The 14,604-nt window shown below is 33.2% G+C and overlaps 3 protein-coding genes across 3 annotated transcripts; 2 read left to right on the forward strand and 1 right to left on the reverse strand.

Annotated features, from left to right (window-relative positions):
• The first annotated feature begins 1,104 nt into the window (after positions 1-1,104).
• On the forward strand, positions 1,105-3,362 carry Rpt1 (26S proteasome regulatory subunit Rpt1). Its single transcript, XM_066390156.1, has 10 exons — positions 1,105-1,309; positions 1,409-1,446; positions 1,502-1,648; positions 1,739-1,905; positions 1,963-2,035; positions 2,245-2,340; positions 2,403-2,568; positions 2,621-2,745; positions 2,801-3,042; positions 3,098-3,362. Exons 1-10 carry the CDS (start codon positions 1,234-1,236, stop codon positions 3,273-3,275), a joined length of 1,308 nt encoding a protein of 435 aa, XP_066246253.1. The 5' UTR covers positions 1,105-1,233; the 3' UTR covers positions 3,276-3,362.
• Positions 3,363-3,557: 195 nt separating this feature from the next.
• LOC136408961 (fanconi-associated nuclease 1-like) lies at positions 3,558-9,624 on the reverse strand. Its single transcript, XM_066390198.1, has 13 exons — positions 9,246-9,624; positions 8,939-9,130; positions 8,661-8,886; positions 8,346-8,598; positions 8,132-8,279; positions 7,440-8,025; positions 7,171-7,382; positions 6,645-7,121; positions 5,909-6,207; positions 5,545-5,849; positions 5,279-5,484; positions 5,050-5,221; positions 3,558-4,998 (listed from the first exon to the last, which is right to left on the reverse strand). The coding sequence occupies exons 1-13, from the start codon at positions 9,472-9,474 to the stop codon at positions 4,725-4,727; spliced, it is 3,579 nt and encodes a 1,192-aa protein (XP_066246295.1). The 5' UTR covers positions 9,475-9,624; the 3' UTR covers positions 3,558-4,724.
• A 428-nt stretch (positions 9,625-10,052) lies between these two features.
• Positions 10,053-14,558, forward strand: vimar (visceral mesodermal armadillo-repeats). The gene is made up of 7 exons (XM_066390039.1): positions 10,053-10,411; positions 10,819-11,084; positions 11,136-11,395; positions 11,451-11,626; positions 11,680-12,070; positions 12,134-12,335; positions 12,391-14,558. Exons 1-7 carry the CDS (start codon positions 10,144-10,146, stop codon positions 12,658-12,660), a joined length of 1,833 nt encoding a protein of 610 aa, XP_066246136.1. The 5' UTR covers positions 10,053-10,143; the 3' UTR covers positions 12,661-14,558.
• Positions 14,559-14,604: the final 46 nt, after the last annotated feature.

The following is a 14,604-nucleotide window of genomic DNA, read 5'->3' on the forward strand; positions in this document are numbered from 1 at the left end:
AGTTCTAATGATCTTTAGACATTCGATAAAAACGATTTATTTTTTCTCAGCTCATTTGGCGAGATAATTCAAAATTGTGGGTACTTCACCATCACGGCTTTTCCTTTTCTACAACGTGACGATGTCGAGGTTGAAATCCGACGATTCGATCTTCCACAATCATCATCAATTTTGTTTTTTCTTAAGGATGCCATCTTGGATTTTCACATTTTGGAATTCAAAAACGGAGACCCTATATATTATATGGATATTTCCAGAATATTCAAAATGTTTGAGCATTATTACTGTGATTGAACTTTGAATACAATAATCAGACGTAATAAAAGTTATCTCTATATTAGATCTTACATACTATATCATCAATTACCTACAGGCTAATAGAATACCTACTCTTTTTATCTATGCTTACCATTTCCCTTCAAATTCTGACCTTTGTTCGTCTCTGATTCAACGATTTCATCAATGCATCTTTTCAAAAAACTTTTTGCCCTTTTTAGAGACTCCTGAATCGATTGTTATCTTAAAGAGCGTACAAAAGAATTATTTGTTTTCGAAATTTTATGAGCTCCACTTGGCGGACTCATTAATTCACTTTCGTGAAAATCAGTTGGGTTTATTATAATATGTATGTCTTTTTTAGACAACTTTTTTTGTCTGTGAACTATGTGAAAATTATCAAGAAACGAAATTTATGTCATCATATTAATAACTGAATATGAAATTATTTTTAATTTTCCAATGTATTTTAATGCAAACTAAAGGCGATAAGATAATTATGTAGTACATAAGCGGCATATTTTCGCGGGAATTTTAAAATTTTTTTTCTGGCCTCTGTCAATTGACATCACCATATAAATCAAACCATATAGATGAATAAATTGGCGACATTATCACTAGGTGTATGAAAGAATAATAATAATAATAACAATAATAGTAACAATAATTCCATAATAATTCATAAAATACGATTATTGACCACTAGGTATGTAGCACTATTCATTCTATTTCTATCTCTTATTATTATGTAATTTATGTGTAATGAAGTAAGATAACATGAGGCTTGATGCACGAATGTCAAATGCCTATCATTGGGACTGTTATTTGTCAAAATAATCAAAACAGAAAAATTTTGCTTGTAATCTTCTAAAAATTTCACAAAAGCTCAAGAAAAATACTTCGAATACACTTTACTTTTTATTTTCAATTCATAGAACTATTAAATAGTATCCAACCATGCCTGACCATCTTGGAGATGACATGAGGAAAGTGAAGAATAGTGAACCTGAACAGGAGGAAAAAGAAATAAAATGTATGTACCTATTACCCTACCTACCATCATAATTTTACATTTAAAACATAAACTATGTTTTTTATTTTATATTAACGTCTTTATGTTATTTACCCACAGCCCTCGATGAAGGCGACATCGCCCTCCTTAAGACCTATGTAAGTACTAAAATATTAATATGCTCCAAATGACTTCAATGCCTCATTTAATCAGGGACAAGGCCAATACACGAAAACCATCAAAACTGTTGAGGAAGACATTCAGACTATTATTAAGCGAGTAAATGAACTTACTGGAATCAAAGAATCAGACACAGGTTTAGCTCCACCAGCTCTGTGGGATTTAGCTGCTGATAAACAGGTTTTAACTCACAAGAGATAATAGTTTATTAATTCACTATGTTCTCTCTAGACTCAACAGTAGGATGACCCAAGTAACTTTTCTTTCTAGACCCTGCAAAATGAGCAACCACTTCAAGTGGCCAGGTGCACAAAAATTATTAATGCAGATACTGACGACCCCAAGTATATTATAAATGTTAAGCAATTTGCCAAGTTTGTAGTGGATTTGGCAGATTCAGTGGCTCCTACAGATATAGAGGAAGGGATGAGAGTTGGGTGAGAGTTCTTCTGAGATTTAATGAATTGAGGATTTACTGGGATTAATGTTTTTAGAGTTGACCGTAACAAGTATCAGATCCATATTCCTTTACCACCAAAAATTGATCCTACAGTTACAATGATGCAGGTAACAATCAATGAAGTAGAATTTTATATAAAGTTGCTCAATTGAACCATTGACTCCCTTCATCCCCTTCAGTCAGACACTTAGGAACTGTATCAAAAATCATAGAATTATCTCTATTTTGTGCATTAGCAAAAAACGAAAAATTACATAAATTTCTTGTCTTTTCAAGGTTTCATTTAAGACCTACATTAACTTTTTTCATTTTGCAGGTAGAAGAAAAACCTGACGTCACTTACAGTGATGTAGGTGGATGTAAAGAACAAATTGAAAAGCTTAGAGAAGTCGTCGAAACTCCTCTTTTACACGTACGCAGTACTTCCACTTAAAACATCTTCATATTAATCTCCCAACTTTTTTTTCAATGTAGCCGGAAAAATTCGTTAAACTTGGCATTGAACCGCCGAAAGGAGTTCTCTTATTCGGGCCTCCTGGCACTGGAAAAACCCTTTGTGCTCGCGCTGTGGCGAATAGAACGGACGCTTGCTTCATCAGAGTCATCGGATCCGAATTAGTCCAGAAGTATGTCGGAGAAGGTAATTTTTATTTGGTTTTCTTATATTTCCAATCATTTGATTGGTAATTCAGGGGCTAGAATGGTAAGAGAACTGTTCGAAATGGCCCGTTCTAAGAAAGCCTGCTTGATCTTCTTTGATGAAATCGATGCCATTGGTGGAGCAAGATTTGATGACGGTGCCGGAGGAGATAATGAAGTAAATTCAAATAAATCTTTACATTGAAAGATGCATTTTTAACATCGAGATTTAGGTGCAAAGAACCATGTTAGAACTTATCAACCAGCTGGATGGGTTTGACCCAAGAGGAAACATAAAAGTTCTAATGGCCACCAATAGGCCTGACACTTTAGATCCTGCTTTAATGAGACCTGGACGTTTGGACCGGAAAGTCGAGTTTGGATTACCGGACCTTGAAGGAAGATCTCATATTTTCAAGATCCACGCTAGATCTATGAGTGTGGAGAGAGACATTCGATTTGAATTACTGGCTAGGTAAACCCAGTAATATTAATTTACCTAATTAAATTAATGCTTTGAGAATATTCAGGTTGTGTCCAAACTCTACTGGAGCTGAAATAAGGTCAGTTTGTACTGAGGCTGGCATGTTTGCCATTCGAGCAAGGAGAAAGGTGGCTACTGAGAAAGACTTTTTGGAAGCTGTGAATAAGGTGATTAAGTCATATGCTAAGTTTTCAGCTACGCCTAGATACATGACTTATAATTAAATTAGAAGAATGTTGTGTGTTTTGGTAATGTTCATAAATAACTTATAATTGTTTCTTTCATATAATAAATTGAAATGGATTTCTTATGGTTAGACTTTTATTTTAATTTAAAGTGATGTTATGAATTAAAAATTATACGAGGAATTTTTATGTTTTTATATATATTTTAATTCAACCCTTTATTGGATTTCTTAGAAATAAAGGATTATAAATAGAGTTAAAAATATATTCATTTTATTTATCTTCTTAAATAAGAAACACAACACTATCATAATATATAACATTTTTGAAACAGCGGTCTGTGGGTCTTAATAAGTGGCAACACCAAATCTGCCTAACAACCGAGACAAATAAGGCAATATGTCAATAAAATTTATCAGAGAATGTTAATAGACATAATTAAGTCAAAACCGACAGCGATCACTTATCTTAGAAACAATATTTTAGGTAATTCATATGACAAAAAATTAATATATCATGGATTTAGATCCACGGCTTATAAAGGCACCTTTGAAGAATACATTGCTTTTGGAAAACTATCATAAATAACATAACAACTTTATTAAAATGTGGAAAAAATCTACTATACAGGGTGTTCTATGACGCAGGGAAGATTCTTGAGGTGATTTTCAATAAAAAAATAAACATAGGTCCCGACCTGGTTAGTTATCGAAATACGAGCCACAATCTTTTCTTACACTTCCTAAAATTTCTACATTTAGTTCAAATTTGTGGAAAATACTATTTTCAATGATTTACACAATATGACATGTTAGTTGAAGTTGAAAATTTTCATGATAATTGTTTTTGGGTCAGGTCCTCATTTTTTTTATGTTATGTGCCCTAAACAAACTATTAATATGTAGAAAGATTGTGAACCGCTTTCAGAATTTAATACCCTCTATTTCGTTATCAAAATAGAGGGTATTAAACGGTTTCTAATATATATTTATATGCTTTTTGGAAAGACCACGTAATCACCTCCTAAAGTATCTCTCATCATAGGATACCATGTATAAACGAAACATGCAAACTCTTTTCAGTAAATAAAAAAACTAATTTAAACCTTATTTATACTATAAACTTATACTTTTCAACAGAACCCATACATCACAGAATGCAAAATGTCCACTTACATACATTTTTAGCACTTTCTTGTAACAAATAAGGGATGATCATGAAAAAATACCTCACAGTAGGTAGTAATCGTAAACGTAGTAGTTTCTCTAGTCCTTTTGCTATTTACCAAACAACATTTGAATGACAACAACTGAACAGATGAACTTATCCAAGACGTGCCTTTGATATTTCAACACCTACTTGGGGTCTTCATTAATGATCACTCTTTACTATAGAACTAAAATAAAATAAATTCTATCAAATCAGAGATAATTAGATAGTTGTAAAGCTAAATAATGACAAAATAAAGAAAAACAACCCTTGACCACGTCAAGAATTACTATCTCGTTCCTCGGAATGTAATATTGATGTTTTGTCTTTGGTTTTAACATTGATTTTTTTTCTTTTCGAGCCCATGGAATGGACGAAACACACTTCAATTGAAGCTCCAATATTTTGAAGATAATCCAGCCACAAAATTTGGTTCGGTGCTAGTCTATCTCCCTCCCCTTTGACTTCCACAAATTTGTGTGTTTTTTGATGAACGTTCCATACTAATAAATCTGGCATTCCGCTACTGTTTTCTCTGAGATTTTCGATTAATCTGCAAAGGAAACGATAGGTGACGAATTTAATCAAAGCTACACAAAAATACTTCTTGAATATTTTAGCTAGAACTTTCCTCCCTATTACATTTACTAGAATCTGTATAATTTCGACTTCTTTGAGAGTATTCATGACCACACCCATTGCGCTGGACTCATGGGAATGTTTTTGCCAATTATCAGCAGCAAAATGCATTAGCTCTTGATCTGACCATGTAGATTCTTAAAAAAAGTATAAAACAGAAATACATAGGTAATAAAAAGGTTATTTAGACTAACCTATTTGTCTTAGTCTCTCATTAATGCAATCCTTTCTATTTTGGTAAAAATATGAGGAAAACATGTCCAAAGGTGCGGATTGAAGTTTGCTTATAAAAGTGCCAGGAATGTGCTTTGTGGGATTATATGTAATGTCCCAAAAATATAATATAAGGAGAATTCGGACCAGTGATCCTTCACAATGTTCCCCTTTAGGGTAACCATTTCTAATCAAACAAATAACGGATAGAATAATAAAATACATATTGCAACATAATATGTCTTACTCTGCATAATGGTCTAACGCAACCATCTCGACAGATTTAGTGGTAATTTCCTCATTATTCCTTATAATGTAAACTCTCTTTCTTCCGGATACTCCTGACCGAATACACCTTGAGTCGATTTGCACTTGAGGAAAGTTTGTCGGATCAATTATCTTGGGTACCACCTGAGTCACCTTATCATAATATATTTGGTCGATTTTATTCTTCTTAGAGCTTTTCAGCGGCTCCCCTAAAAGGGCCAATTCATATGCTCCCCTTTCAGTAAGCCTTTTTGTTTCCATTGCTTCGATTAAAAGTTTCGCTCCCTATCGATAAGAAATACTTCTCTATTTTAGGTAAGTAGTACTTTGACAATTAAACTCACCATTGTATAGTCGATATTGTCCAAGTGCTTCATATGAAGCCATACAAGTTGATGGTACCATTTTCCCAGTTTTTGAGAATGCGGAAAGCGTTTTATCAGAAATTCAAGCCATTTTCTTACTTCGTTTGGCTTTCCGTTGGTTTTGGTAAATATGCGTTCACAGCACATAGACAATACAGAAGAGTAGACATGTTGGGCACTAAAACGTTTGAGATGGGGAGCGTTTTCATGGCTTGGTGTATCGTCTGTTTCAGTATTAACCAGGCGCACATAGGCCACTTTAGCAACAGTGCAAATCCCTAATTATAAATAAAGTTACAATCTATGAACACAATATTTGGGAAACATTTTTGAAATGGGGTCATAAATGTTGTTTTACTCCAATCAATAATGCTTTCAAACATCTCATTCTCCTTTTTTTACTAGGACACCCTGTGTAGCTTGCCACAACTTTAACTTTTATGAGACGCTAGTACATTTTGCTTACATAAACATCACGATATTCTATATATGAATTGTTCAAAATTGCGATTCATTGCACAAATTTAATCATTCATATCGTCTTTCAGGCCAAGTATTTTCGAGAATTTTCTACTTGTAATATCATATTTAGTTGTGATTTATGATTCCATTTATTAACGCTGAGCAATGAGTCTACATAATTTTATGTAAAGGATAGTTCATAGTGAAATAGATAATAAAGGGTTAAAGTAAAAACAAAGCTATCTAAGCTTACCCACTACTTTGTTAACTTTTGCCTTATTTGCCAAGATGTCATCCAACTCTCTTCTTAACTGTAAAGCATTGGCATATGCTAAAAATATATCTCTGCTAGAAAATACTGAATAGTCTTCCACAGGCGCCTCAGGAAATACCACTCTTAAATGTACTGTTTGCCTGAAATATGTCTGAATGTCCTCAAAATCTCGATTTGTGAAAGTGGCCAATGTGTAAATATTGTACAAGGCTTCATAAACTTCTTCTTTGATCATCACTGCAAATCCCAGTTTCTTCTCAATCTCAGTAAAAACCATGTCTTTTAGTGTCTTTTTTGTTAAAGTAGTTTGCCTTCTTGTGGCGTTAAAAATGCTCATTATGAGCTGATCCTTGGTGCCGCTATTGGGGGTTATGCGAAGCTCATTTATTATCTCTAGTATTTGCTGGCGTGCCAGTTCTTTTAATAGTCCAACCATGTCTCCCGAAGATTTATAATCTACATAAATTTCATGAGAAAAAACAGAAAAAATGTATGTCAATCTTACCAGAATGTACGAAACCTTCGTCTCTTAAGTACTCCATTATATTATACTTTTCTTTATCGTCTTGTAAGCAAATTTGAGCTTTAACGCAAAATTTCGAAACATTGTACCAAGATTTCTTCCATATAAAGAGTTTCATTACGACGTATTTCTGTTGGTCTTCCATGGAAATAAAACGTTTAAGAATGTCTTTTTGATCAGAATTTAGTAGAGACCTTAAAGGGATGAGTGTTTTTATTATAAAACATAACAATAAAAAAAACTTGTCTAACTGTAGATGTCTGCTGGAAGCAACAGTCTTATACAACTCCACCAACTTATTCAATTGCTTTAGTTGAAGCTGTTTGCCATCTTTAGGTTTCAACCCTTTCAATCCCTGGTCTTTAATCGGGCTCCCCTTAGAAGAACCCAAGTTACCAATTCGTGGGCTTCTAGAGTTCAATGGCGGTCTTTTCTTTGCAGTTGTGCAGACGTTTTGTGAAGAAGGAAATTTTTTAAGGGTTTTTGAACAGGAAGGTTTCGTTGCATCTATTGTTACTTTAGTAGTCATTGATTTTGATGTTGTTTTAAGTGATGATTTTGAAACAGAGTCTGGAGTTAACGTGACGGGTGATTTGGAGCGATGTGCAGGTTTGCATAATTTTGCTTTTTCAGGATCTTTAGTAGGGGTATTTGGAACATTGTCAGTAATATGTTTTGAAATTTGAATACTAGATGATTGTGGAGTTTTGATTAATTGAGGAATGGTGGAAATTTTGGACTGTGTCAAAGGAAGACATTTTGACTGTTCCTCCTGTGTGCTTTTCTTCGCGTTGTTCTTAGTATTCTTGTCTATAGATTCGAATTTACGCTTTTGACCTAAAATTTTATGAAGAATTATTGAGTAATAGAATATACATATATGTAAATAATAATTTTAAAAGGTTTTATTCTTATGCCTACAAAAAACAAACTTAAGACCTACTTTTATTTGTGCTTTTACTAAGCCAACCGGAAGGAGAAAATTGTGGGGAAGACGTTAATTTTGGGGACTCTGCCTGAGGCACTGTTTTAAGGCAATTTAAGACAGTGAAAGCTGGCAATTCGGTATTTCCAGATTGCTCTACACTCTTCTAAAAAATTATAACATATTCTTGCATCTACCAAAAACTAAAATCTTATACACAACAACCACTTACAGTGTTACTATTGTGGACTTTATCAAATTTGTATGAAGCTGAATTTTCAGCTTTGTTATTTTTCTTTGAACATCTCTTTTTCCTTTTTGGTTTTGGTTTTGGCATTAAATTTGCATCCCCATCAAGTTTATTTTTTTCATTGCATGTTGTTACATCCAAGGAAAGAGTTTGAACTTCAGTTTGATGACCTTTTGGACTTTTACCACAATTGTTAAAATGTAATTTTCTCTTACAGCAATTCTTTTTTGGGAACCTGTATTAATTTACATCAAACAGGTGGAACGAAACATTTCAAAGATAAATTAGGTAGCTTACGTATTTTGCATGTTTAAAGCAAAATGTTCAGTACAATTATCCTCAAAATTTGTGGGATCATTCATAATTAAGACATCAAGTTCATTTGATTGAGCTATTTCCACTGTAACATTTTTTTCAGGGGAGCACTGAGTGGTAGTATTCAGAACAGTACTTTCATAAATGCTGTTGCAGCCATAAAGTAAAGTTTTTTCAGAACTGCAAGAAGATGCAGTCTTTGATGAATCTAGGCAAATTGAAATTTAAATATTATGAATATAAAAAAAAAATTGTTTTACCTGCAATAGTACATTGATCCTGGCCTATAAGCGTACAATTTGAAATAGGTGAAAGGTGTGGGTTTTCACCCGTGCCTTTTACATGAAAGGCTGAGTTAGAGATTCCTTCATTTTCTGGTGTTGAACATAACAGATTTGAATCAAGATTTGAAGTAGTGATTGCTGTTGATGGCATGTTGGTATTTGCAACAACTGAAGGAAAATTTTGACTAAATAAAGTAAGGCTCTACAGTGGCATAACTAGAAATTTTCAGTCTCCCTCTATGGTCATAGCATTCTTGACAAATAAATCAATCTCTAAACTTACTAGCATTGTGATTTGACAGTGTATCTGTTTCTTCAGAATCTGACGAGTCATAAACTTCATAAACTACATCACTAATTAAGAAGGGTTTTGGAAACTTAAACTTTGGAACCTTTGTTCTCTGAAACGACTCCCCAAGGGTCATTTGCCTTAATACACGCCCATTTAAGACATCAAAAAATTCTTTGGTTTCAGAATTGTTTACAAAATGTTTAGGAAAGGATGAAGACATTATTTTTCTAATTGTGAAGGATAGTGATAGTAAAAGGGTGATTTCACTGAAATTGTGAACACATTTTTCACTCTAAATGTTATTTTATAATAGAAATTATAAGCAATTTGTTGTATATAATTTTAAATATTTTAGTAGATTTTTCTGTCGAACTTTGTTTAAATATGAATAGTTTTTTAAACAAAAACACGTGCAATGAGAGATTTGGTTTTTATCGCTGGACATTTGTCTCTTACACTTGCTGGACCAGAAAGTTTTTTATGGTAAATTTGAGAAAACTAAAAATGTTCTCTATTGTGGTGTTTAAATTTAGTACAATAGTCTGTTAAACTTGGGTAGTCGATTTTATGGCGGGGAACCTTCAGAAAATGCCATTTTGTCAAGAATATATCAAGGACACTTTTGTTGACACTAACAATAATAAATTGCTGCTCGGGAAATCAAAATTATACGATCTAGTATTATGTTGCTTTATTTAACTCGTTGGTTAAACAAAGAGCAATATAATATATGACACGGAATGCGACATTGGCATTCACATCGCATTGACAAATACCATTTATTAAATTTGTAAACAAAACAAAATATTCAAAATATTATCATTATAAATTACCCCTTTTGTACTCCTGTTTTCCACTTTCGACTTGATTTCTACAAATTCTACTAAAAATGGAAAACATTATAAACGATTTAAATTCTTCAATAAATAAGAAAAATAATCATGACATAATAAAGCACCTGAAGAGCTTGATTGAGAAAGCGGACAGTGTACAAATAAATGAAATCAACACTTTTATCAAGCTTTTCAATGTTGATTCAACGGATGTCCAAACTGTCGGCTCTGAAACTATTGCAGAATTATGTAAAAATCAAGAAAACAGAAAGGTTTTTACTAATGAATTGATTGTGAATAAGTTAATGGAGTTTATGGAGTCAGGTAAGGAGGGATGCTCCTAAAGTTGTGGTCCCCTCGATTTTTAACTCTTTATTTATGTGAAATATTAGCTTATGGTCTAGACAACAGATTAAAAGAAAACATTTTTGAAAGCATCACTTTTGAGTTGACAAAAACATCAAGTAAATATAGCAAACATATATTAAAGTAGCTGTTTAATGACTAAATGCAGGGCCTTAGAGGTTTTCTAGGTCTGAGTACTAACAATTTATACAGAACTCTCCCTTGCCCACATTTCTGCACTTCATCATATCTTCGAACATGCCTATATTCAATTAGAATATATTGAGAGGGAATCTTGTGTAAGCCCTGTTCAAATTTGCACTTCCAAACCTGATGATGCCGTGGGAATATAACATATTAAGTTTTGACTTAAGGTCCCATTCTAGATTCTCCAGAATTAATTTTCACCACCATAAGAGCTCTGGGCAACATTTGTTATGAAAATGAAGAAGCTAGCAATTTAGTTGATAATGTGGGTATTGAGAACATTTTTAAAGTCCTCCACAATGATTCGAAAAGGCAGAATGACAGCCTGACTGTAAAAGCTTCTGGACTGTTAGTCAATTTGCTTAATACACATGACAACTTACCCAAAACAGCATTGAAGGGTGGTATATTGTCTGTGGTAGAAAAACTTTTGAGCAAATACAAGGTTGGTATTTACTGGCTCAAAGACTTTTGATCAATTTTTGCATTTTTTCAGGATCCAATTGAAGACAATAAGGTCCTAATAACATTTCTTTTAAGCATTGTCAATTCCCTCACAGATTACATGGATGAAAAAGACAATGCATTATCTATTAGTAAATTAATAATAGAAATTTTTAAAAAGACAGAAATTCCTGAAATATGCATTTTGAGTTTGGAGATTTTTCATTCTTTGTCAGAGAAGGAGGATATTAAAACACTTTTAGCCACAGAGGGAATGTGTGAATTGTTATATGATTTAATTGAAAAATACAGGTGATACATGTAAAATTGGTTGATGTCTAAGGTTGTACTTATGATAAATGTTTAGGGACAAGGCAAATGATGAGGACAGTAGGGCAGTGCTAAAAATTGCCTGTGACCTCATAGTCCTCATTCTCACTGGGGATTCTTGTATGGATCAGCTGTATAATGATGGCAAAGGCAAAATGTATCGCAATATGCTTACTTGGTTAGATTCAGATGATTCAGATCTGCTAAGCACTGGTATACTGCTGTATGTTTATTTTCTGTATTTTGAAACTCATTATTTAAATCAGGTATCCTGGCAATTGGCAATTTTGCCCGAAAAGACACCTACTGTATTCAAATGGTTAAAAGTGGCATTGCCAAAAAACTAATTAATCTCTTAAGAAAGTACAACCATTCAACTGATATCAATGATTGCAAAGTGCAACATGCTTTACTTAGCACGTTAAAAAACCTAGTTATTTCCAAAGAGAATAAAGTACAGGCTTTGAAAGATGATATAATAGAAGTGATGTATCCAATGCTGAACCAAGACAAGTCCATTGTCGTTTTTAAGTTGCTGGGTACAATTCGAATGGTTATTGATGGTCAACCTGAGACTTCTTTATATTTGCTCTCCAAGAAGGATTTTATAGAGAGACTAGTTTATTGGTGCTACAATTCTGATCACCTTGGTGTCAGGTAAGACACAATAGGAGAGTTTCTTAGGCTGTAGAATTAATAGAAAGAGTAATCTAATTTTAGGGGTGAAGTACCAAGGATTTTCAGTTGGTTAATTAAAAACTCCCACTCATCAGAGCCCTTTTCAACATTTATTGTAGTTAAAGACAGTATTAAATGCATCATTGATATGATTTCATCAAATCATGGACTAATGCAGAATGAATCGTTCGTAGCTTTGAATGTTTTAGCTGTTGGTTTAGGCAATAAGCAAAAACATACACAAGTAAGTTCATTCATAATCAATCAGTTCTTACAGTTATTGAAATAATTGTTTTAAGGCTGATATAGAGATGTTTTACCAAACTTTGTGCGAGGCAGATCTGGGCAAAAATCTTAATTTTGTTTTAAATAAATACGGCGAGAAATGGGATAAACACACCATTGAAAACTGCCTCAGTTTATTGGAGAATTTACTAATATCCGATAAAGTGTTGAAAGAGCTGAAAAGCAATGAAATTCCTCAAATGCTGGGAAAATTAAAAAGCAATTCAAATGCCATTGACTGTCTGGATAGAATGGAGAAGATCTTGGAGATTTTCTACAAATAAAATGCGGTCCCATATGTTGTTTTAAACTGTAGTTGCTTTGTGTTTGAAATTATGAAGCTTTAATTTCCTCCAGGCCGGAAAAAAGGAGTAAGTCCACTTTCTTTAAATCTATTGTCTAAAATGTATTTAACATGGAAGTTTTGGAGTTTAATCCCGATTTGTGAGGTTTACCTTCAAGGCAATAAGTTTGATTCTAAATCAAGGATCTGTAGGTACATTAGCGCAGTCTTTGTAGTTTCATTAGTGTTCAAAAAGTGTTTTAAAGGGCTTTTAAGAAGTGTTCACAGGTGAAATAGTTGTTTCTATCTTTAGACACAAACAAAATTGTGATTAAAAACGAAAGTAACGAATTAGATGCTAAGGGTATTTTTGCACAGTTTTACCATTATTAATCGTGTTTATGCATTTTTTCGGATGGAGTTCAGTCATAGAAAGCATGTAACAAAAAACTGTCAATAAGAAATGTTTTTGCCGCATTAAAATTAGACTGGAAGCTGCAAAATCAATAGTACCTCTTTCTTCTATAAAGTCTTAAAGACATCTTTCAGCAATCCTTGTAATATTTTACCATGGAATGCTTTATTGCGATAAAAGTGTCTTTAGAAGAATTACGGTAGTGTCGCTGTAAACATTTTAATATCAAGCACGTGGAATGTATTTTACGGTTGCATTAGTATGGTCCAAAATTAGAAAGTTAGCTTAAATTTACCATGAACTGAAACTACCTCTGCACCTCGACATAGAAGATCTCTAATGCGTCAATATTTATGGCAGTTCACTTCGTAGATTCAATTTTCTAAGGAAGTTAGTTATCCTGTTAATTTTGTAGAATTCCATGGTAGGATTTGTATTCTTCTTACTTTCTGAAATCTTTCGGAAGTTGAGTATTTACCTAGTATGTGTTCAACCGTTTTTTCATCCTCCACACACATTTGGAATCGCCAGCGACAGTGCCTAGTATCCTCTGACGACTCGCAACTTTTAGTCCATCGAGGTTTAACAGATTTCTTGTCTTATTCTCAAGGGGTTTTAGATAGTTGAGTGAACAAGGCCCAATGAATCATTCTAAAAACATTTGGCCTGCTCGGCATCCCATTGGATGGCCTTCCCTGTCAATTTTCTAGATATTCTGAGAGCTGGCTTTGATTTAGTGAAAGTGATCGCCACCGTCTATTTAGCAAGAAAATCGGTCCGAGATACTTTGGGTTTCGTTGTTAGGTTAGCTATACTAAATGGTTTTCTAATCGGTGTAAATAATCCAGTTTTCTCTGCCTTTTAACGAGGACTGTCATTGTTTTCTTCGGGTCCACAGGCATCTGCTCTCTCAGTCACTATTCATGAAACACATCACTCAATAAGTTTCTATTCTGACTCATATATGGCAACACTGTTGACAGACCCATATGATTTCCTTAGTTAGGTTTTCTGATTTCGATCGGAGACTTACGGAGTGATGTGTTATAGTATGGAGTATCTCCTAGAGTAAAACAGATATATTTCCTTATGTTGTTCACGACTAAATATAATAAGATCATCGGCAATTTGACGTCATTTTCACTTCTTCTGAGATTTAGAAATTTCAACTTACATTACTTTTATATAAAAAACTACTTGAAAAACGTTGCTTGTTTTAGCAATTAGTTTGACAATTTTAATTATTTTTCCTCATGACCTTTCTAATGCAACAGTGACTTACATTAATTTTTATCCTATAATATTTATAATAAAATTGTTGATTCTTTAGTGTTATATAATAAACCAATCGAGACCAAAAATTTAATCCCACATTTTTACCTCTTAGCGCCTAGGGCTTTTGCGATTTTACCTTTATAAATAGACTTTTGATCCTTTAGGTTATAGTTGCTATTTATTAAAAATAAAGTATTTTAATAACAGTTTATCAGTTCTAATATTTCAATACTTCAACCAGGTAAATTATGAGAC

The sequence above is a fragment of the Euwallacea similis genome, chromosome 5 (genome assembly GCF_039881205.1).
Source record: "Euwallacea similis isolate ESF13 chromosome 5, ESF131.1, whole genome shotgun sequence".
Lineage (NCBI taxonomy): Eukaryota > Metazoa > Arthropoda > Insecta > Coleoptera > Curculionidae > Euwallacea > Euwallacea similis.

Excerpts from the sequence above, each read along its gene's own strand:
- LOC136408961 (XM_066390198.1), bottom strand. The coding sequence starts at position 9,474 with ATGTCTTCATCCTTTCCTAAACATTTTGTAAACAATTCTGAAACCAAA. Across the intron at positions 9,131-9,245 it reads ACTGTCAAATCACAATGCTA|TTGTTGCAAATACCAACATG; the intron begins GTAAGTTTAGAG and ends ATTTTCCTTCAG. Across the intron at positions 5,485-5,544 it reads GCGTTAGACCATTATGCAGA|AAATGGTTACCCTAAAGGGG; the intron begins GTAAGACATATT and ends TTGTTTGATTAG.
- Rpt1 (XM_066390156.1), top strand. The coding sequence starts at position 1,234 with ATGCCTGACCATCTTGGAGATGACATGAGGAAAGTGAAGAATAGTGAA. Across the intron at positions 1,649-1,738 it reads ATTTAGCTGCTGATAAACAG|ACCCTGCAAAATGAGCAACC; the intron begins GTTTTAACTCAC and ends TTTTCTTTCTAG. Across the intron at positions 1,906-1,962 it reads GAGGAAGGGATGAGAGTTGG|AGTTGACCGTAACAAGTATC; the intron begins GTGAGAGTTCTT and ends TAATGTTTTTAG.
- vimar (XM_066390039.1), top strand. The coding sequence starts at position 10,144 with ATGGAAAACATTATAAACGATTTAAATTCTTCAATAAATAAGAAAAAT. Across the intron at positions 11,085-11,135 it reads AACTTTTGAGCAAATACAAG|GATCCAATTGAAGACAATAA; the intron begins GTTGGTATTTAC and ends GCATTTTTTCAG. Across the intron at positions 12,071-12,133 it reads TCTGATCACCTTGGTGTCAG|GGGTGAAGTACCAAGGATTT; the intron begins GTAAGACACAAT and ends ATCTAATTTTAG.